We start from the raw sequence: 24364 nt of genomic DNA, 5'->3' as shown, positions 1-24364 counted from the left end.
AAGCCCCCAGCCCAAGAAAGACCAAACTGTCATTTGGACTTCAAGAATCAGCCCGTAATTTTTGTTGGGTTCAAACCCAAGGGATTAAAAACATACCCACGTGATTGCCTCAGCTTTGAAAAGTCAGCAATTTCAACTAAGTTAAAAATATGAGAGGGACATCTCTGAAACACTGCCAGCAGAAGATCAAAACTCATCTGTGTTCGGAGATTTTGCTCCAGAGCAATACACCATCTTCCGAGGAATTCACGGATCACACTTTCCAAGTTAGAACGGGAAACAGGGAGTTGTTTAGAAAATACAAAAGCAAAACCAACCGCCATGAAATTTAGCCCACACAGACGGTGGCGTTGGTTGAAATAGAAAGCTGCCACCCAGGAAACCAGGGAAGGGACTATTTTAGGAGGTGACTACTGAGAGCCTATCTGCCATGATTGATAAAAATCCATTTTACTTTACATTATAGGAGATCTTTTTACCGCCTATTATTAAAATTAAAAAGAAACCACCTCCCCAAGAGGGTCTCTTATAAAAGCAGAAGTAGGCAAGGAAGGAAAGGACACTCAAATCATCAATCAATCAAAAAAAACAAACAACAAGAAAACAACCAAAAGCTCACTTGGATTCCAAGAGAAACCAGCTTTAGATCAGAATTCCAAAGTTCAGACTTAGAAAATAAGTCTTCTAAAAACGAGATCTCTCTCGTTACAAATTTGGTTCAGCAAAAGCCAAGGCAAGCAGAATTTGAGTTTTCACAAACGTGGAGACCTCAGCGAACTTATGAAGAGTCCTACTCAAGCAGAACAACGCTCGTAGTGCAATCCCTAGCCCACCAAACCCTCGAGAACAGCCACTTCTGCCCCTTCAAACTGAAGAAGCTGCGGTTCTGCCCACTCAAAGGCCTCACGAAGCGTGAAGTAAACATAAAGCTCTGCCAAAATCGAACTTTGGTATCGATTTATAGCTCAGCCTAGCATCTGAAGTCACGAAGCAGTACGGACCGACCCAGGCGCGTCCAGTCCAGCCCAAACCAGAGCCTTCCATCCAAGCAGAAACGGAGTTCCGGCCATCTTTTAACCTTCCTAGCGTCGATATGCATATTTATTGTTTTGTAAAAGGCAGTTCTGCCTAAAACAGCCCAACTTCTATCGAATATTTCTGGCCAGAACAGCCATTTGATACTGAGATAAATTATGAAAGTCCTCACCAGTCTGAGGCAAGAAAAGAACTTACTTGGGAGATATTCCTCACCCAAATTCACAATCATTTGTTTTAGAAGTCAGTAACTTGGGGCGCAAGTTATCCACTCTAAAAAGAAGTCTGCTAGGATTTACATTGCTAGCAGTGGCACGCTCACACACCAAAGAAAGCTGACTTGTCGACCAAAAAATGGTCTCCAAGCCAGTGGGGAACTTCGCCTTTCCACCTCAGGAGTAAACACGAAAACGGGTGAACAATTTGGCACGCCCAGTGGGACTTCTCAGTATACATACTCTGACAGAATCATTCACAGATTTACAAATACCGGAAGCTCTGGCCAGAACCCGCACAAGATATGGAGAGAAACAAGATGGCTCTCAGGGAAGGCCTCGAGTCAGAAGAAAGTGATGCTAGGCAATCAGCCCACGGCAGTACAGGAAGTAGACATTCCAGGACTGGCTCCAAAAGGATGAATCAAATACAGGAGTCAGTACTCCGACAAGAAATCACAGTACAAAGGAGCCAGGACACTCTTAATAACATGACAGCCATGATGCAATGACAGGTTGACAGACAGTTCCGGAAGGACCGAGAATCCGCCATGGCCAGAATCCCAAACCCGGATGCTGTAGTCCAGCAGTTAGATCTCCCTTATGGCCCTCCGCCAGGACTAGCATGGCTATACCAGGAAAACCCCCTAGTTGCACAAATGGCTGGAGTACCAGACCACAGAGAAATTCAGGCTGGTCCGAGGGAAGGAGCCCTTCCTAATCAAGAACACGAAGCCCCAGCCCGACCAGATGACCTTGCACTAGCTCAGCAGAACCAGCCAGAACCTCAGCCCATTCCACCTCATGTGGCCCCGCATGATCAACCTTTGGCACTTCTGCCTGAACCACCAGCAGTATTGCCATATAGACCCAGAAGGATGGACCCTAATCCATTCTCTCCACCTGCAAGAGGAAGAAGAGGCAGAGGGGGAAATAACCTTTTTGCTAATCATGACAGGAATAGGCCGGGGGCAAACGGGAGGAATCACCCAGACATCGAAGAGCAGGAAGAGCGCAGGGAGGAAGCTCCACTCAGACCATACAGAGCAGAGCCTAGGATCGATTACGTCCAGCCAGAACAGGGACAAAATCTTCCCCCCGTCAATGCTTTGAATGACATAGGAGCATTGCAAAGAATGATAAGAGAAATCATGGAGCCCGAGGCTAGAAGAGGGGAAAGGCCTACTTACAGAAAGCCATACCCAGCCTATATCGATCAAATACCGCTGTCTCCAGGTTTCAAAGTACCAAACTTCACTTTGTTCAACGGGGAGGACCCCCATGCTTCCTCAGTTGAACATATAGGCAGGTTCTCCGTCCAATGCATAGCTATTGAGAACAACCCTCTGTTGAAATTAAGGCTTTTCGGCAATTCTCTCTCTGGACAAGCTTTTACCTGGTACACCAGCCTGCCAGCTAACTCTGTTCAAACATGGGAACAGATGGAAAATGTCTTCCATAACTACTATTACAGGATTCAGCCAGAAGTCACCATCAGTGATCTAGCTGCCCTCAAGCAAAGTGAAGATGAACCGGCCCAAGATTTCATAACCAGGTTCAGAAAGCTCAAAATGAAGTGCCGAATCCCTATGGAAGAAAGACACTTCATCCAGATGGCCCAAGTTGCCCTTAAAATCTCTCTCAGGAAGAGGTTCGACGGAATGTTGTTCGGAGACCTGGCAGAACTTGCTGATAAGGCATCCAAATATGAGGAGTTACTCAGGGAAGAACAGCAAAGGAGGAACTCCTCCAAAGGTACATACTACAAAACCCCTTCTTCTTCAGTCCACCTGATCGAGGTGGAATCACAAGAAGATGCAGAAGAATCAGAAGAGAAAGACGTTTCAGTGGCAGAAATGGCAAAACTAAAATATCTCATTAGTTGCAAAGCCCTTACAAAGCCACCTAAAGACCAAAAGCCACCACCATTCACAGGAGGATTCGTCCCCAACAAGCAAACGCAAAACAAGGTTTACTCTTTTGATTTGACCAAGGTTGATGCTTTGTTTGATGAAATGCTACTGCAGAAGGCAATAGAAACGCCTCACAGAATACCCAAGCCGGAAGAACTCAAGGGCAGACAGTACTGCAGGTGGCACAACTCTTGGAACCATTCTACCAATAGTTGTGTTGTTTCCAGGGACGTAATACAAGAAGGGATAACGGCAGGAAGGTTGAAACTAGCAGAAAAACCTCCATTGGTCACGACGGATCCTTTCCCTCAACCACAAGTCAATATGGTCCACTTGAATTGGCCAGAACAAAGGGAAACTGAGCCAATGACAGATGCTGGTTGTAACAGAGGCAGAAGAATCATAAGGGAAACCAGTTAAATACCAAGAGCGACCATCTCAGTTGGGTTGGTGCTCTGTAGCAGGTGAAAATGTGAAACAGAGTTAGAGGTGGTTCTAGACAGACAAAATCAGCCCACACCTAGTGTCTTCGACAGGATTGGAACCTCATCCCGAGACAAAACAAGGCAGAAGAGTTGTCTTTGGCCTACACAATACAGCGAAAGGAGGACGGAGCAACCCAGAAAGGAAATACCAGTCAAGACACCCGGAAATGAAAAGCCCTTGGCAACGATCATAGAGGGTAGATGGTACTCCGTAGGAAAAAGCGGTAGACCAACTCTGGAGCTAACCAGAACTCAGAAAAGAAGAATCCAAAGGCAATACTGCAGATATCTTAAGAGCCAGGATAATACGCAAGTACGTCCAAAAACCAATTCTGTCGGGAAAGGAAAAAATCCTGAAACATTTCCCCAGACAGAACAGAAAGCTTGCCAGTCAAGGGAACTGTTAAAAACAGAACCGCCAGCCAGATCTCCTATCCATCTAACCTCGTCATCCGGCAGTCATCCAGACACCATACAGGCACCAGAGAAATCCGGGTCTACCACGCTACATGGAGAAGACGACTATACTGAGGAATATGAAGAAGAGCAATTGGACTACGAACCATCTGCAGATGATCGGAATGAGCCCCTCGGCGTTGTAGAGCAGGATGACTGGACGGAAGAATACGGGGAAGAATTAATGGAATTTGGTGAAGAATTGGACGCAGAAACAGAAGCTTTTGGCGCTGAGTTGGAAGACCTGCTACAAGGTGATCTGGAAATTAACATGGTATTCATCCTACCAGGAAAATTCAGGGCCGCCGAGGGACAAGAAAGCACTTTGGAAGAAGATGTTTTCTCTCAGGAAAGCTTTGAATGTAGATTGACAGAAGCAAAGGAGCCACCAGAACGACAAGTAGACAACCCCAGGACAGGCGGAACAGCCAATAACCCAGCTACAGAGCAACTTTGTTTCTCCAAACCAACCAGAGAAATGGCAAATCACCTCAGGCCTTTGTTTATAACGGCAAATCTTGGAGGTATTCCTATTTCCAAGATCATGGTAGATGGAGGTGCAGCCATTAATCTATTACCCCACAGAATGCTGACCAAGATGGGCAGAACAGAGAAGGATTTGATTCCAACACGTTTGACCGTCACCAACTTCGCTGGGGGCATCACAAAAATTCATGGCATCTTAGACGTGGATGTCATAGTCGGAAGCAAAGAGTTGAAAATAGCATTCTTTGTGATAGACACTACTTCCACCACCTACAATGCACTACTTGGCAGGGATTGGATTCACCAGAGCCTTTGTATTCCTTCCACCCTCCACCAGTAGTTAGCACTATGGAATGAAGAAGGCTGCATAGAGATTATAGAGGCCGATCCACGGCTATTCCTGCCCTCTGCCATGTGCTTTGAAGCAAGGTATTATCATGATGACCTCGGTTATTTCACTTTCCTTGGAGTCAACCAGAACGGCCGCCCCTATGGTGTCGCGGCCCAAAGGCTCATTGAAGAAGGTTTAGCCAGTTCTCTAGAAGACTGGAATAGACCTTTTTGTGCTGAACTACCAGAACTCTGATGTTTAGTCTCAATCAACTGGACAAGGATCGAGCTGCAACAATCCGATCCATCACAAAAAGATTGTTGATATACTGGGAAGAAAGGAGGCTTTTCATACAGAATCCAGCCATCAATATGGCAGAATTCACCCATGAAAGCACAAAGGAACAAGAGGAGGAAATTTTACAGAAGGAAATATTAGATTTTGCACCAGCAGCACTGGATGACTCCCTGCCAGAAGTGGAGGATCCTCTACAGGAAATAAACTTAGGGACAGAAGAAGATCCAAAGCCTACTTTCATCAGCACACTTTTAAAGGAACCACTCAAGACTGAACTCATGGCGCTTTTGCAGGAATTCAGAGATTGTTTTGCCTGGCATTACCACGAGATGCCAGGATTGGACAGGCAGTTAGTGGAGCACAAGCTGCCAATTAAAGATGGCTACCTTCCGGTTAAACAGGCCAGAAGAAGAATGTCTATGGACACGGAACGAAAAGTCAAAGAAGAGATAGAAAGGCTGCTCAAGGCAGGATTCATCAGGCCAGCCGTCTATGCCGATTGGTTAGCAAATATTGTGCCTGTTCTCAAAAGAAAAACAAGGGCAGTTAGAATCTGCGTGGATTACAGAAATCTAAATGAGGCATCTCCCAAGGACGAATATCCTATGCCAATGGCGGACATGCTAGTGGATGAAGCTGCTCATAACCAGATGCTATCTTTCATGGACGGCAATGCAGGTTATAACCAGATTATGATGGCAGAACAAGACATCCACAAGACAGCCTTTATGTGCCCAGGACATATAGGTGCTTTCGAATATACTGTAATGCCTTTCGGTTTGAGAAATGCGGGGGCCACCTACCAAAGGGCAATGAATTCCATTTTTCATGATATGATAGGACATTCCTTGGAAGTATACATAGATGACGTGGTGATTAAATCCCCCGAGGAAGGAAACCACGTAGCAAGCCTGAGAAAGGCATTCTTAAGAATGAGGCAGCACAAACTAAAAATGAACCCCAAAAAATGTGTTTTTGGAGTCCAAGCAGGAAATTTCTTAGGATTCTTGGTCCACCAGAGAGGTATAGAGGTTGACAGAAATAAAGCAAAATTCATCATAGAAGCCCTACCACCTCGGAACAAGAAGGAACTTCAGAGTCTTCTAGGAAAAATTAATTTTCTAAGGAGATTCATATCCAATTCTGCGGGAAAAATCCAACCTTTTTCTTCCCTGTTAAGGCTGAAGCAGGAACAAACATTCAAATGGGAAGAACAGCACCAACAGGCTTTCCAGGAAATAAAGCATTACCTCTCAAATCCACCAGTTCTGTCCCCACCAAAAAGAGGCAGACCACTCAAGCTCTATGTATCTGCGTCAGAAGTATCCATTGGAAGTCTGCTAGTTCAAGATAACAAAGAAGGAAAGGAACAAGCAGTCTACTATCTAAGCAGAACATTAACAGAAGTGGAAAGAAGGTATTCCGCAATAGAAAGGCTTTGCCTGGCCTTGTATTTCACTGCTGTAAAACTCAGGCACTACATGCACATACTATCTACATCATTGCCAAGACAGACTTAATTAAATACATGCTAACAAGACCAATGCTGAGGGGCAGAATTGGGAAATGGACTTTGGCTTTGACAGAATTCACCTTCAGGTATGTCCCCCAGAAAGCTGTCAAAGGGCAAGCTGTGGCAGACTTCTTAGCAGATCACCCAGGAAAGGAAATTGAAAACATGGATTCTTTGGATATAGCAAATGCAGATCTGCTAACTAGAGCTCATGTTTGTCTTAACAATCCAATCTATTCGATTCATCTCACACCTTGGAAATTATTTTTGATGGATCAAAAACAGAAAAGGCTTCAGGAGCCGGGATTGTTCTGGAAGAACCATTGGGGGTCAGACATTGCTATTCCTTCCAGTTAGATTTCCAGTGCACCAACAACATGGCCGAGTATGAAGCTTTGATTATAGGGCTCGAGATGTTGGTAGAATTAGGAATCCAATCCGTGGAGATCTTGGGAGATTCCATGCTTGTCCTAAAACAGATTGCTGGAGAATACAAGTGTCTAAATCCTTCTCTGGCTGTATATCTAGTAGCAGCTAGAAATCTGGTGACAGAATTTAGAGAAGCTACTTGGGAACACATCCCAAGGGAGGAAAACTTTGCAGCCAATGAACTGGCTCAGGTGGCATCAGGCATACAAATGCTCGAAGACTGCGTCCAAAGGATCATCAAGATAGGAAGGAAAAGTCTACCATCTGTTTTGACTAGAGGAATGGAGATAGAATTCAATTCTGCCTTGATCACTGAAGATGATTGGAGGGAGCCTATCATGACTTATTTAAGATATCCCATTATGCCCTCTAAGAAAAGAGTCAGAATCATGGCTACAAACTACCTCATGTGGAATGAAGATTTGGTCCGAAAAAGTAAGGATGATGTGCTATTAAGGTGCCTCGGGAAGACAGAATATATGAAGGTCATGGGAGAAACCCATGAGGGGATCCGTGGAGCTCACCAAGGGGGAAGAAAGATGTGCTGGTTAATCAGAAGGTATGGCTACTTCTGGCCAACCATGATGAAGGATTGCATCAACTATTCCAAGGGATGTGAGGCCTGTCAAAGGCACGGCCCAATCCAGCAGGCTCTTTTGGTTCCCATGAATCCAGTGGTAAAACCATGGCCTTTTAGGGGATGGGCAATGGATCTCATTGGCAAAATCTATCCAGCCAGCAGCCAGCAGCACTGTTTTATTATTGTTGCCACAGACTATTTCACCAAGGGGGTAGAGGCCAGGCCAGTAAAAACCACAACATCTCAAGAGATCATCACCTTTATAGAAGAACAGATCATACAAAGGTTTGGCATTCCAGAATCAATCACAACTGATAGGGGTTCTTCTTTCATATCTAGGGATATGCTAGATATGGCAGAAACATTCAAATTCAAACTGCTTCAATCTACTCCTTACTATGCTCAAGCTAATGGACAGGTAGAATCAAGTAACAAGGTGATTATCAATATCATCAGAAAGATGCTGGAGAAGAATCCAAAGCAGTGGCATGAGAAGTTATCAGAGACTTTGTGGGCATACAGAACTTCAAAAAGAGAAGCAACTGGCATGACCCCTTATGCTCTAACCTACGGTCATGATGCAATTCTTCCCATGGAGATAGCAGTCCAGTCTCTTAGAATTGCTCACCAGCACGGTTTCACTGGAGAAGACTACTCTCAAGCCATGTTGCTGGAATTGGAAGAATTGGATGCAAGCAGGATTGACACCCTCAACAAACTCTTAGCAGGAAAACAGGCTGTATAGAGGGCCTACAACAAAAGAGTCAGAAACAAGAGTTTTGAATAGGGAGAGATAGTCTGGAAGGCAATTCTGCCCCTTGGAGCACACATAGCTAGATATGGGAAATGGTCACCTACATGGGAATGCCCTTTTATAATTAACCAGATCCTCGGAATGGGGGCATACAGGTTGCAGGACCGAGATGGAATTATTCATACTGCCCCAATCAATGGTAAATGGTTAAAGAAATTCTATCCAACCATGTGGGATTCGCAGGCTGTACAGACAGATCCCGGGCTAAAAAACGGAAAAGACTGGCGCGTAAATTAATGGCAAAAGCATTAAGTCTGAAACCGTTCCAGTTCCATAACGATTCAGACTTAGGGGGCATTGTTTGGGCCTAAATTTGGCACGCCAAAGTTCAAAAGACAGGCCCATGGTGAAATTACCTGCCCAGCCCAAAAAGCTTAAGGATAACAAAATTAGGATCCAGACAGATTGGGCTTCACGCCAAGATGTCGAAAACAAAGCCTCCAGCCCAAGAAAGACCAAACTGTCATTTGGGCTTCAAGGATCAACCCGTAATTTTTGTTGGGTTCAAACCCAAGGGATTAAAAACATACCCACGTGATTGCCTCAGCTTTGAAAAGTCAGCAATTTCAACTAAGTTAAAAATATGAGAGGGACATCTCTGAAACACTGCCAGCAGAAGATCAAAACCCATCTGTGTTCGGAGATTTTGCTCCAGAGTAATACACCATCTTCCGAGGAATTCACGGATCACACTTTCCAAGTTAGAACGGGAAACAAAGAGTTGTTCAGAAAATACAAAAGAAAACCAACCTCCATGAAATTTAGCCCACACAGACTGTGGCGTTGGTTGAAATAGAAAGCTGCCACCCAGGAAACCAGGGAAGGGACTGCTTTAGGAGGTGACTACTGAGAGCCTATCTGCCATGATTGATAAAAATCCCTTTTACTTTACATTATAGGAGATCTTTTTACCGCCCATTATTAAAATTAAAAAGAAACCACCTCCCCAAGAGGGTCTCTTATAAAAGCAGAAGTAGGCAAGGAAGGAAAGGACACTCAAATCATCAATCAATCAAAAAAAAACAAACAACAAGGAAACAACCAAAAGCTCACTTGGATTCCAAGAGAAACCAGCTTTAGATCAGAATTCCAAAGTTCAGACTTAGAAAATAAGTCTTCTAAAAACGAGATCTCTCTCGTTACAAATTTGGTTCAGCAAAAGCCAAGGCAAGCAGAATTTGAGTTTTCACAAACGTGGAGACCTCAGCGAACTTATGAAGAGTCCTGCTCAAGCAGAACAACGCTCGTAGTGCAATCCCTAGCCCACCAAACCCTCGAGAACAGCCACTTCTGCCCCTTCAAACTGAAGAAGCTGCAGTTCTGCCCACTCAAAGGCCTCACGAAGCGTGAAGTAAACATAAAGCTCTGCCAAAATCGAACTTTGGTATCGATTTATAGCTCAACCTAGCATCTGAAGTCACGAAGCAGTACGGACCGACCAAGGCGCGTCTAGTCCAGCCCAAACCAGAGCCTTCCATCCAAGCAGAAACGGAGTTCCGGCCATCTTTTAACCTTCCTAGCGTCGATATGCATATTTATTGTTTTGTAAAAGGCAGTTCTGCCTAAAACAGCCCAACTTCTATCGAATATTTCTGGCCAGAACAGCCATTTGATACTGAGATAAATTATGAAAGTCCTCACCAGTCTGAGGCAAGAAAAGAACTTACTTGGGAGATATTCCTCACCCAAATTCACAATCATTTGTTTTAGAAGTCAGTAACTTGGGGCGCAAGTTATCCACTCTAAAAAGAAGTCTGCTAGGATTTACATTGCTAGCAGTGGCACGCTCACACACCAAAGAAAGCTGACTTGTCGACCAACAAATGGTCTCCAAGCCAATGGGGAACTTCGCCCTTCCACCTCAGGAGTAAACACGAAAACGGGTGAACATCTTGTCATTTGACATATCAAGAAGTTTCTAGGTAAAGTGTTGAAGCAGAATAATGTAGCTTCTAGTATTGCTCGTTTATCTTGTTCAACAAGACTAAGACAATGACGAACAATGTGTTTTACAACTCGTTATGCATTAGATATTTATGCATCAACTTGAGGGCAGTGTTAACATAGATTGTAAATATTGAACCAGTTATTTGTTACTTAATACTTATTTTGTGTAGTCTATTTGGGCCTAATTAGGTTCGATTACTTTACTTAAGGTCCACTCCTTTTATCACCTAGTTGTAATTATTTTCTCATCCCTGTCACGGATGTTCGCATCAAAACACCTACTTTCATAAGCAAGGTTGGAGCCCAAGGGAGCTTTCAGACAAATCCTCATACAAAAATGTTTGGGAGTAATGAATTTGAGGTGCCTTGTACAAATACTCTTACAAAATCCGTATCTTGCAGCAGCCTTCCGAAAAACTGATATCTCATTTTCCCCATTTTTTCAATTCCAAGGTCTCTCGATATCACTCTTTACCAGGGACCTCTATAATTTTTCGTGCTCCCTCATGCTCGCTTGCAATGCAAGAAAAGCAGTGGGCAACACGTAAGTGAATTTTTCTTCCTTTTCTGCTCCCCTCTTTCTCTACAATTCTCTCTCTTGGCTCTTGCACTTGTGCCCCCATTAACTTTTTTTCTCTGGTTTCGGCCCTTTATCCTTTCGGGTTCCAGTTTTCCTTGAGTTGGTTTCAAGCATATTGGAGGGCTTTCCAGTGAAGCAATATATGCAGAGCACCTTTGGTAGTTGAATACCGGAACACGCTTGGACATGGAATAAAACCATTTGTGCTCTACAGTATCAGTGTCTTCTATTTGATGAGCTCTCACAACCTCCACAGCCAGGCTATCTTCAATCACTGCTATCTTGCAAGGTATGTGCATAAGGTAAAATTCCAAATATCGTTTGAGGTGCCTGTTAAGCGTTGCAAGTTGTTATTTTGAAACCAAATGCAAAACAGACGGGAATTTACACAGGCAGGCATGCATGCATGCATGCACATTGCACACAAACAAACACATACTTGAGAAACAGATAAACAAATGGAAAATTAGATGTTAATTGTTTGGGATTTCTTGATTGTTTCACCAATTCATAATCAAATATGATAAACAAGCATCCAACAAAGGAATTACCTATCAAGTACAACCCAGGCTGCATTACAAGCCATAAGCTCTTGCAAAATAACCTGCTTAACTGGACAACCAGCAATAACTTTGACTTTGATGCTCACCTGAATATAGGAAGGAAACTCGCTTAGTGAATAAAACAGAACAGCAAATAATGGGGAGATTGATAATATTATAACAGTGATGATGTGGAAACTGTGCATGAATACAATAACAGAAAGCAGAATTTGAGCATAAATTTTCTTGTTTTCTTTTTTTTTTTTCCCTTCGTAATGATAATTTACATTACTAATCTCGGAAAGAAAATAAAACCAAGAATCGGACACCTTCACAGCTACTAGGTTGATTCCAATCTTATAAGTAATAGAATATGTATGACAAGAAATAGACCCCAACCTTTCAGATGCTGCTACAACATTTATCTCAAATTGTTAGATATATTGTTCTACTATGTATTGCAAGACCTTCTATTGTGATGATAGATCCAAAAAAAAGCAAGACAAAAAAAAGCATCTATCTGCAATTGATGAAAGAAACTATGTCAAGAATCAAGACACATATCTTGTTGAACAATACTGAAAGCACGAATCAATTAAAAGAGTAATGCACACTCAGAATATATATGTTACGTACCCTTTGATCTTCACACTGTTGGGCACTTCGAAGAAGCATGTTAACATACCCGTCAACCTTCTTTCTAACCGCTTCCTCCACTGCACGAATGCTGGTTTCAATAGAATCCAGGCGTGGTTTTGCTTGATATCCCACTGTACATTACAACAAAGGAAAGAAAAGCATAGAGGGTAATGATCAGTAAGAAACAGACTCTTGTGTTTATGAGATTATGCCTGCAGTTAACTATAGTTATACACCAAATAATTGTCTGCTACATCTTCGACAAAATGAAAGTATGTGTATTCCTACATGTTTATTTAGAATAGTTGTGGCATACGTACAAAATGAGAAATCCCTTAGCCTATAAATGGCGGATGATTTATGGACACAGATTTATTTTGCTCAAATAAACCATAATTTGATAGATGAGATTTGAAGATGCATATGTAGGAGCAAAGGTGACAATGTTGTCTAGCCTATATTGACCTCCTGCTGCCTATGATAATTCGTTAACAAGATTGAGAAATTTGCAGAACAAGAAAAGTGAGCAGTTATCAGAAGGTGGAAATTAGTACAATTAGAGTTCCAACTCAAAACCAATTAATAATTAATCGAGAGCCTCATACATAAGATAATAGAAGATTTTACCAAACCCTATAAAGACTTCTGATAGGAGAAAACAAAACAAACCAAAAGGCACAATCCATCAAATACTTACATGGGTGAAGGACCTTGTCCAAGACTCCAAGAAAAACGATGGTATCGCCCCTACTTAAAATGTCACCCCACTTTCGGACACCATTGACAGTGAGCCTAAGCTCATGCAGACCGCGGTCCTTGGTAGCATCATAAGCAATGACAACAAGGGATGGTGTCCTAGGACGAGCCATGGACAACAGAGTCTTGGATCAATTTCGAATGATTTTTTTTATGTTTTGGTCATAAAAATGCTATATAAAGGAAACTTGATCAAATGGGCTTGTAGTAGAAATTTGAAGGAGCGCGGAGTTAAACCCATTGTAGATTATGATTGGTTGTCCAATGCTACGCTTTAGTGAGAATTCTGAAAAAAAACTTTTTTTCAAAGCTATATTTTCAAGCGCATCAGAAAGAGAAGATTCTCAATACCAAAAAATATATGCTAAGAGCTCCCTTAATTGTACCGATAAAATCAAGGGAAATTTGCCTCCTTCAATAGGGCCAATCAGATTATTACAAGGACTTGGCGACTGTATTGGCTTATGCTTTTTAACTGCAAGTGTTCGTTCTGCAAATTCAATGATTCTGAAACAATGGGGACAATGCTTGTATGTTATAATTTCTGTCTCAGTCATGTCCTGCTGTCTTGCCAAGAGCATGCAATAAATCTTGCACATAAAATTAAAAACATGACACATAAAACAAAAGCCATATTTTGGTGGCCTTGTGATTCACACAAAGGTCCCCAGGTCTTGAGTTCGAATGACAGCGTAAAAAAGAACATAGAAAAGAAAAAGCTAAAGAAGAAAACCAAAACCTATAATATATATCATGATCATTGGTTTTGCTGGAAAACAAAAACTGGAGGTGGAAATACTACTGTCACCTATGTGAGAATGTAAATATGAAAATGTCTCACACTGGAAAGTTGAGAAACCTAGCAAAGGCTTCTAAGGAGTTGGGCTACTCCCCCATTGCCAATTAGTTTTGGGGTGGAACCTCAACGTCCTTCAACTCGTACCCGATATAATTTAACACACCGAACAGATAATGAGTTATTATCAGTACACTTGTAGACATATGCAAAAATCTTTACCTTTTTCGCTGCTATACTTGTAAATTCAAGATAACTGTTGTTTTTTGGGAATTACGATCAAAATTAACAAAGGTAGAGATGAGTCATATTACTCAAGAGTTACTGTAAGAAACCGTTTCCTCTTTTTATCTTATACATTTTAAATTAATCTTATTCTTTTCGTTAATGGATCTTCATCACTGTCCATGCTAGTAGTCTTCTCTATATAGCTAGTCCCCTCGACGAGACGGCCAGTCATAGCTCAAAAACAGTATTATAAATGTGCCCGAAATGAAAAACATATAGAGAAGAAAGTTGATTTTAGGAGTGCTAAACTGATGAATTAGAATAGTTGAAGGAAAGTGTGTAAGATCAAATCCTTCTCATGCGAAAACTTGTTTACATAAAGGCATAATTAACACCCAATTAAGTCGACCCTATGAAAGATTATACTCAACCTTTGAAGTTCAAATTTGAAGCACAGACCATCAAAGAAAAGATAATTCTTGTGCTATCAGTGCTTATAGTTCTCCCCTTCCTAAATTTATGCAGTTTATGCAGTCACGCAAAATGTTAAAAAAGCGATTCTGATTGGAAAGTGAAAAGCTTAGGATTCAAAGGGGGAGTCCAACTTTATTCGCTCTCTCTCTATTATTATATAGGAGATGTATGGATACTTGTAGCTTACATATCAAAGGCCTTGTAATTCAGAAACATGAGTTTTAAATGTAGTGAAACTGTTCATAATTTATGCCAAGATGTCATTCTGTACAATTGCAGTTTCTGTGTTAATCAATGTCAATAAACACCGTACTGTGTCAGCATACATGGAAAACTTAAACAGAAAATTTGCTTTTTGCATAATATAAGGCAGCACAAGTGATCATTAAACTGCTATATGGAAGAACTTATTTGGTGGCAGGGGCAATATGCACATTGAATTGATGTTTAATGAACAAAAACGAATCAAAAACGTAGCTCTGCTTGATATATTTTTTGCTAAGTGTCGACTGTTTAAATTGTTTTGGGGGAAAATTTTTATTTTTACTTTGGTACTTTTCATAAGGTGCGGAGCACGGAATTCAAAAAGTACATGTAACTAAGAAGGGAAAATACATTCATTTACTACTAACGAAGGGACTAAAAGTAAGGATGATGGAGGTGATTATGACAAAGGTGATTCACTGCTCAAATCTGTCTCTGTTTCCTTCCTCTTAAACTTATGCTATGCCTTTTCTTCCTTGTATTATCTGTGATTGGTCTGACGTAAATGACAATGTAGTATTTTTCGCCTTTAACTCATCTTTTCCAATATAAGAAGAAGCAAAGAAACTACCTGTAAAAATTATTCAAATATAAATCAACTCAACAGAAAACTAATAAGCATGTGAACAGAAATAAGCACATGAAATCCAGAAAATCAGAACTACAGGGGAGAGGGAGATGGGAAAAGTCCATTAGTGTTACGAGATAATAAGGGGGCTTCAATGGGCAGACCTGCAGAAAGAGAAGTCATGAACTTTGTGGAATGTGTGCTTCTCTAGTATCAGACTCTCAGAAGATGTCTTCTTCAGCGATGAACTCTCCACTTTCGATCTCCACATATGGGACATGTTTTATATTATCCCAGTCGTCGCCTTTCTCCTTCTCCAGTCGTTTCTCTAATTGAGGGCACCTTCTGATGACCAACTTTTTGAGACTGACAGGTATATATGGTAATGAATGCAACGCGGGACAACGCTCAATGACCAACTCCTCAAGCAAACAAAGGTGTTGCATAATGTCTGGGATATAGGCCAATTTTTCACACCCCACAATATCAAACTTTTTGAGTGAAGCAAGGTACCTCAGCTCCATAGGCAAGGATTCCAATTTTTTACAGTATAGAATACTCAAATGTTCAAGAGAAGTAAATCCTCCCATGCCCTCAAACAGAGACTCCAGATTATCACAATCATACATGGTCAGTTGCGTGATACGGTTCAAGTTCTCCAGATCCCTGGGGAAAGACTTCAGTTGTGGCATTTCATTAATAGCAAGAGTGGAAAGTGACATGAGATGGACCAACGAGTCAAGTAGCAGTTCATTACTCTGCCACAAGGCTAAGTTTTTAAGATGCGGGATTGATGGTAAGCCAGTCAACTTGTTGCATCCTTTGACTGTTAGTGTGTCAAGACAAGGGAATGACACAGGTTTTCCAGCTATTTCGAAACCCTTCCATTCCAACAAATTCGGCATATCATAAAGCTCAAGTTGCGTCAATGCTGGGAATGCTACATCATTTGTATTAGCATTCCCATAAAACTCATAACCAATAATATGCACTGCAGGCATTCCTTTTATAAAGAGATCCCTAAGGAGAGGTAGCAGCCCGAGTGGCGGAAGTTGTAGACAACTGCAGTTGATCAGAGAAACCTTTACTAGATTGATGAGGGGACAACTTTCCATCCATGTTGGAAAAATTGAACCATTGTAACCAGATAAATCCAAAACTTCTAAAACTGGGGATGGCATCAGGCGTTCTAATACTTCAGCAGATAATTCAGCATCTACCAGATGAGCATTGCGACCCCATGATAAGCCCAAAGAGCGAAGCCTTAGCTTCTGAAACAGCTTTGCTTCTTGAACCTGCGCCAAATTACTCACATTCTCAAGATTCTTAATGTCTAGCCTACCTCTAAGGTTGAGCCCACCCAGCTCAGTTAGTTCAGCACAATCAGCCTTCTTACCCAATATGAATGCTGACACATTTTGAAGAAATCTTAATTTTCCAATCCCTGATGGCATGTGAGTCAAAGAACATGACCTAATAACCAGATGTCTGAGGTTCGTTAACTCACGGATAGCTTTGGGTAACTCCAGGAGATTGTAACACTCAGAGAGTTCTAAAGTCTGCAAATTTTTCAGGTTAGCTATGGACTCTGGTATTGATCTGATATATGTATGAGAGAGATCGAGGTATCTCAAATGTTTCAAAGTACCAATTGTAACTGGCAACTCATGGATGCCTCTTGCAGATAAATTTAGCACTCGTAGTCTTCGGAAATTTAGGAAAGCGATAGGGAGTATCTTGAACTTACCAGAGAAGGAAAACAATGACCGCAGTTTCTTAGCTACATGGATCATTTTTGGAGAAATCCCCAATTCATGAACTAAAGAGATACGACGAATGTGTTCTGAGATATGCAGTGAATTTTCATCTTCCAGGATTGAGCATTCAATCCCGGCAACATGCAAAGCAAGGTCATGCACTAAATTATGCATCCGGCACTCCACTATGTTACCATTTTCATCTATCATTGTGTCCTGAAAGAAAAACCGTTGCAACAATTCCACGAAAAAATCATCAGCAACGTCCTCCAACTCCTTCCTAATGGTACTTGACTCAACAAAACCTTCTGCAATCCACAGCCGGATCAATTTTTCCTTGTTGATTGCATAATCCTTTGGGAATACTGAACAATATGCAAAACATTGCTTGAGATGTGCTGGAAGATGATCGTAGCTCAGCTTCAAAACTGGTAAGACACAGTGTTCGAGTGAATCCCGTGCATCATTGTCCAGGATTGACAACCACTCGTGCACTTGTTTTTTGTAGGACAATAAGCTGCCCAGGGTCTTAACAGCGAGAGGCAGTCCCCCACACTTGCGAACAATTTCCATACCGATCTTTTCCAATTCAACATTTTTATCCACAGATCCAAATGCTAAACTTTTGAAAAAATCCCAACAGTCTGTGTCAGGTAAGGCTCTTAAGTAATACAGGCCAGCACCATCTGTCATGAAATTCGCAACTCTTGCATTGCGTGTAGTTAACATAACAGCAGATCCTGAATTACCTGCACTGAACCATCTCCTTAAGATCTCCCATTCGTGCAGATTTTCACACCACACATCATCAAGCACACACAAAAATCTCTTCCCCCGCAATTCCATAGTAACAGCGGTCTCTAATGCATCCATGTTGGAGAACTTCTGTGAGCTGTGAGTCGAAACATACAGGATCGCTTCAGCTATCCTCATGAGGTCAAAATCCTCACCCACGGTAACCCAAATCCTCAAATCAAAACTCATTTGTACTCTCTCTTCGTTGTACATGACTTGTGCAAGAGCTGTCTTTCCAATTCCTCCCATGCCTACAAGTGCGATCACACGAACTTGTTGTTGCTGATGCTCATGGTCGCCGTCCCATAATAGCATGTCTTGTATTTTCTCTTTGTCAACATCCCTTCCATAAACAGCAGATATTTCAGAGATGTAAGAAGAAGTTTGGACGTTCACATTGAGACCGGGGATCTTCTCTGTAGTTTGAGAAACAGTTGCAAGAAGGTGAAGTGCAGTCCCTCCTTTTAAGATTTCGTCAAATCTTGCTTGCAGATCCTTCATCCTGTGCTTGATTCTGTAGCGGTACACATCAGACATGAGGGAAAAGCAATTGGCTACCTTGGTCGTTGTGGTAGCCTTCTTCATGGCCAATAGCTCCCAATCATCAACCAGATCGTCGGCGTTGTAAGCCACTTCTTTCAGCTCCATTAACCACAGATGGATTGACTGGTTGTTGCCAAGAGGTTGTTCTTCCACTTGGCTAGCTAGTGCTCCCAACGAACCTAATGCATCCCGCATCTTTTTAAAGATGACGTCATAGCCAAGAGCTTCAGCAAGAGAATCCAACCGGTTAGACAGAACCTTGAGGAGAGGGGACACAACTGCATCCGCCATCGAAACAAAAAAGGGGGAAAAACAAACTCAAAACTCTCTTCAACAAGCTTTCACAGAGGGGATTCAGATGAACTACACACTCACAAAGTCATCAATACACATACATATATACACACGGATTTTCTATTTGTAGTGTTTCCCTATCACCAAAAGGCAGGATTCAAAGTTTTCTTCCAACTCCGTGGAGGGTAATACAAAGTTTTCGTAACACTAACCACACAATGCCAAGACAGCCCACTTAAAACAAAAGGCCAAATGTATGAATTTATAATCTCCATGTGCCAACAAATTCCAAAGTATAAACAAATATGAGAGATGCAGACAGACATAGAGACAGAGACAGTGAGGGAGAGAGACAGATAAACCTATGAGATTTTGGATATGTTGTGGCCGCTGTGATTATTCCTCCATTGGAATGGTGGTGAATAGTTCCCATAAGTTGAGGACTGTGTTATATGGATTCTCGAGGCACATGCAGCTGTCATGACACCTGAGAAGGGAAAGCGTGTAAAATCTCCAGAGAAATAATTGGGTTTAAATAAAGCTACCCCTGAAAAAAAATCCATGGTGTTTAAACAATATCCAACTTAGTTGAAAACAATGTCTTACCGAATGATGACAGTCTAATTTCACATTTTTTAATAATTGATCATTACTCTTCAATTAAGGAGGCCAAAACAATTGAAGATCATAATAGTATAGAACTCTAGTCTTCGATGGGAGAGGGGGTAAATGTTTCTATCTACTTGGGTGATCTAGGGCACTGGTTGAAAAGGGGTAAAAACTTGACATTGAAAGTTATGTTTTCATGCTTTCTTGGGCTCGTTTGGTGCCTAGGATTGGATTGGATAAGTGATAGATTCATATTTTGCATATATAATCTATCTTTATTTGCATTGTTTTCATGTGAAATTGGTTAGTTTAATGCGTTTGGTGAAGATTTTGTAGGAAATCATACCTAGCAAGGCTTTGGAGCAAATTGTGGGTATCGGCTGGACCCTTGAGAATACTTTCCTATTTTCCCTTTAAAACCCCAAAGCAAATTCCCTCTTTGACTAAGCCGCATGTTACTTCCTTTTGAGAATAGGTCTTAGTTTTTCTAATATTCCTATTTTTCCTTTCCTTCCTAAGAAAATATTATCTTCCTTATTTTTGGAGGAGTCCCTTGGCCTATAAATACAAAGCTTTAACCTAATAGCCAGGGCATCTTTTTCCACCATCGTCTTCTCTACCATATTTTTCCACCAACTTTCATTCAACCAGAGAAATATCAGAGGAAGCCAAGAATTTGCTGCTGCATTATTTGAGGAGCTTTTGAAGGTGTTCCTGTGAAGATTCTGAAGATCAAGTCCATCGGCCAAATTGGTTTTATGACAATAATTCTCTTGTTTATATTTTCTTCTGTCATGAACTAATTTCCCTTGCTAGGGCTACGATGTAGCCTAACCTTGAATACTTAATTTCTATCGTTATATTAATTTCTGATTATTATCTCATGTTGAGTATTTATTACTGTTCTTAATGATTTAAATATCTAGCTAGTATTTAATTGATGATCCAAGCGGAGACCGAGAGGAGATGTTTGGTGTTTGCTTCTTGTAACAAATACCATGACTTGAATGAGTGCCCGAGAGGGACTAACATGACTCATGCAGTTTTCTTGTAGGTTCTCATAGAACTTAATGGGTTCTTGGTTTTCTAAATCCGTTGCTCGAGAGAGAATGGATTGTTAATTGAGAATACTTTTGGTTGAGCCCGAGAGGGGATATCGAATGAATTAGGAGAAACCAACTGTCAACATGGATAGTAATTAGGGTTAATTGGCTATAAGAATTAAGTAGAATTGGTTATGGTGAAGTCGGATGCTCTAGTGTCTCATCATCTTAATTTTCTATTGTTAATTAAATTGTTATTTTTCATAATTATTTTAGTTTTCTTAAAATTAATCAATCTTCTTAATCAACTGTTCAAATAAACTTATGCATTAATCATAATTGGTAGTTAATAGGAAATTACAGTCTTCGTGGGAACGACACTCTACTTATTTCTATATTACTTGTATGGATTGTGCGCTTGCAATAATTTCACAAGAAGTTTTTGGCGCCGTTGCCGGGGACTGTTTTATTTTCTATTAATATCAATATATTTTAATTCTGAGTTTAATTTGAATTTCTTCTTTTTGTTTCAGGTACTTTGATCCGTATATGCACCGTTCTCGTACCCTAGAACTCACACCACTTGACCCAGAAATCGAACGGACGTTTCATAAGCGGAACAAAGGAAACAAAAAGCACACTTTGGTGGAACCACCATCCACACCTATGGCGGAGGAAGCAGAAAGAGGAGTGGGGGAATTTGGCCCCCCAGTGGCAACTCCCTCAGCGATCCGACGTCCTGCTATTGCAGCCAACAATTTTGAGATCAAACCAGCCATGATCACCATGCTGCAAAATTCATCCGTATTTTGTGGTCTACCGAATGAAGATCCCAACATCCATCTTGCAATATTTTTGGAGATTTGTGATACGTCCAAGTTCAATGGGGTAACTGACGATGCGATCCGTTTAAGGCTATTCCCCTTCTCTTTGAAGGATAAAGCCAAGCTTTGGTTACTGTCACAGCCACAAGACTCCATCCGTACTTGGGATGATTTATCTAAGAAATTCCTTGCTAAATTTTTCCCACCAGCAAAAAACTGCAAAATTTCGACAATATATTATGTCATTCGCTCAATATGATAAGGAACCTCTATATGAAGCCTGGGAACGATTCAAAGATTTATTGCGCAAGTGTCCTCACCATGAGCTACCAACCTGGATTCAAGTTCAGACTTTCTACAATGGGTTGAGTCAAACAAGCAGGACACTAGTTGATGCAGCTGCTGGAGGGGCTTTAATGACAAAAACGGCTACCGAAGCATTTGAATTATTGGAGACCATGGCATCCAACAACTACCAATGGCCGAGTGAGAGAATGAATTTGAAACCAGCTGGGGTCTTGGAAGTCGATGCTATGGCTTTGCTAACAGCACAAATTTCTAACCTTACTAAAAAAGTTGATTCTTTAAGTGTTAATGCTATAAACACTAGTACTAATTTTGGTTGTGAACTTTGTGCAGGCCCTCATCCAAGTTCAGAGTGTACCAAAGGGAACCCATTTGCGTCCGCTGAGCAAGTCAATCAGGTTGGAGAATTTAATCGACAACGGAATAATCCTTATTCCAATACATACAACCCCGGTTGGCGAAACCATCCAAATTTTTCATGGAGCAACACTCAGAATGTGCAGAGACCACCACCTGGTTTTCCGGCTGAAGAGAAGAAAATAAATTTGGAAGATACGCTTACTCAGTTGACTATGTCTACCACCCAATTCATGACTGAAACAAAAACCCAATTTCAGAATCAGCAAGCTTCTATTCAGAATTTGGAAGTGCAAGTTGGCCAATTAGCTAATGTTATAAGTGGAAGAAACCAAGGAGTATTTCCAAGCCAACCTGAAGTTAACCCGAAAAATCAAGAACAAGCAAAAGTAATCACTCTTCGTAAAGGGAAGCAAGTAAATACAGCAGTCGACTTGGAACAAGAAGCATTAGAGAAAGAAAAAGAAGCTAAGAAGTCTGCAGCGGAAATGGGGCATGCATCTTCACCACCAATCACCACCACAGAAAAATCCCAAGAAGAAGAAAATTCTATACCAATTCCTTCTCCTCAACTGAAGCCATATGTCCCACAAATCCCTTTTCCGCAGAGGTTGAGAAAAAATAAAGTTGATGAGCAGTTTGCAAAATTCTTGGAGATGTTCAGAAAGTTACAGATCAACATTCCTTTTGCTGAAGCTTTGGAACAAATGCCAAGTTATGCAAAATTCATGAAAGACATTCTCTCCAAGAAGAGGAAATTTGGAGAGCACGAGAAAATCCAATTGACAGAAGAGTGCAGCGCCATCCTACAACGGAAGCTTCCACCAAAACAAAAAGATAGAGGGAGTTTTAAAATTCCATGCACTATTGGAAATAATTTCTTTGAAAGAGCTTTATGTGATTTGGGTTCTAGCATTAACTTACTACCTTTATCTGTTGCTAAAAAGATTGGTATTGGTGAAATTAAACCCACTACTGTTTCTTTGCAGATGGCGGACAGGTCAATCACATACCCAGATGGAATTATAGAAGATGTTCTAGTAAAGGTTGATACACTCATATTTCCGGCGGATTTTCTGGTTTTGGATATGGAAGAAGATTCTGACACGCAGCTAATTTTGGGCCGCCCATTCTTGATTACTTCACGCACTCTGATTGACGTAGAAGAAGGGTTACTAACTTTGAGAGTTGGGAATGAAAAGCAACATTCAAAGTTTTTGAAGCAATTAAATTTCCAAGAGAAGCGGAGGATTGTTTTCACATGGAATTAATTGATGAAATTGCTTCAGACACATTTAAAAAGGAGAATCCGAGCCATCCATTGGAATCTACATTGGTCCATGCTGCTACCTCCCAAGATGACAACCCCATGGTTGCTGAATATGCCTTATATTTGGATGCATCACAACCATACCACCCAAGGCGAAGGAATCAGTTCGAACCACTAGGAGCGGCACCTCCTAAGGCTGCACCTTCGGTGATTGCTGCACCCACACTTACTCTGAAGCCATTGCCAACACATTTGAGGTATGCTTATTTGGGAAATTCTGAAACTTTACCAGTTATTATTGCTGCCAATTTGAGTGAAACTGAAGAAGAAAAAGTATTACGGGTTTTGAGAAAATATAAAACTGCAATTGGGTGGACAATCGCTGACATCAAGGGTATTAGCCCTTCTATGTGTATGCATCGAATACTAATGGAAGAGGAGCATAAGCCATCCGTGGAGCATCAACGTTGATTGAATCCCAACATGAAGGAAGTGGTTCGTGCAGAGGTATTAAAATTGCTTGATGCAGGTATTATTTACCATATATCTGACAGCAGTTGGGTGAGTCCTACACAGGTTGTGCCAAAGAAAGGAGGGATGACTGTAGTAAAAAATGAAAATAATGAGTTAGTTCCAACAAGAACTGTTACAGGATGGAGAGTCAGCATAGATTACAGGAAATTGAATTCTGCAACCAGAAAAGATCACTTCCCGCTGCCTTTTATTGATCAGATGCTAGAAAGACTTGCTGGGCATGCCTATTACTGTTTCCTAGACGGATACTCAGGATATAATCAAATTCCTATCGCGCCTGAAGACCAAGAAAAAACGACCTTCACATGTCCATTTGGAACTTTTGCCTATCGCCGTATGCCTTTTGGGTTATGTAACGCTCCTGCCACTTTTCAACGTTGCATGATGAGCATTTTCTCGGACATGGTGGAGCGATTTATTGAGGTATTTATGGATGATTTCTCTATTTTCGGTTCATCTTTTGATTCTTGTTTGGATAATTTGGCATTGGTGTTGGCAAGATGTGAAGAAACCAATTTAGTTCTCAATTGGGAAAAATGTCATTTTATGGTACAAGAAGGAATTGTGTTGGGGCATAAAATTTCAGCAAGAGGTATTGAGGTTGACCGTGCAAAAATTGAGACCATAGAAAAGCTGCCACCCCCTTCTACAGTGAAAGGAATTCGAAGCTTCCTGGGACATGCT

At 41.3% G+C, this 24364-nt stretch overlaps 2 protein-coding genes across 2 annotated transcripts; one reads left to right on the top strand and one right to left on the bottom strand.

Annotated features, from left to right (window-relative positions):
• Positions 15570 to 18734, bottom strand: LOC18766736 (putative disease resistance protein RGA3). Its single transcript, XM_020570170.1, has one exon. It carries the CDS (start codon positions 18732 to 18734, stop codon positions 15570 to 15572), a length of 3165 nt encoding a protein of 1054 aa, XP_020425759.1.
• On the top strand, positions 21056 to 23147 carry LOC109950616. The gene is made up of 2 exons (XM_020570169.1): positions 21056 to 21371; positions 21493 to 23147. Exons 1-2 carry the CDS (start codon positions 21056 to 21058, stop codon positions 23145 to 23147), a joined length of 1971 nt encoding a protein of 656 aa, XP_020425758.1.

The sequence above is a fragment of the Prunus persica genome, chromosome G8, assembly GCF_000346465.2.
Source record: "Prunus persica cultivar Lovell chromosome G8, Prunus_persica_NCBIv2, whole genome shotgun sequence".
NCBI lineage: Eukaryota > Viridiplantae > Streptophyta > Magnoliopsida > Rosales > Rosaceae > Prunus > Prunus persica.
The sequence above is the reverse complement of the archived record's forward strand: the minus strand, read 5'-3'. Positions and strand labels throughout refer to the sequence as shown.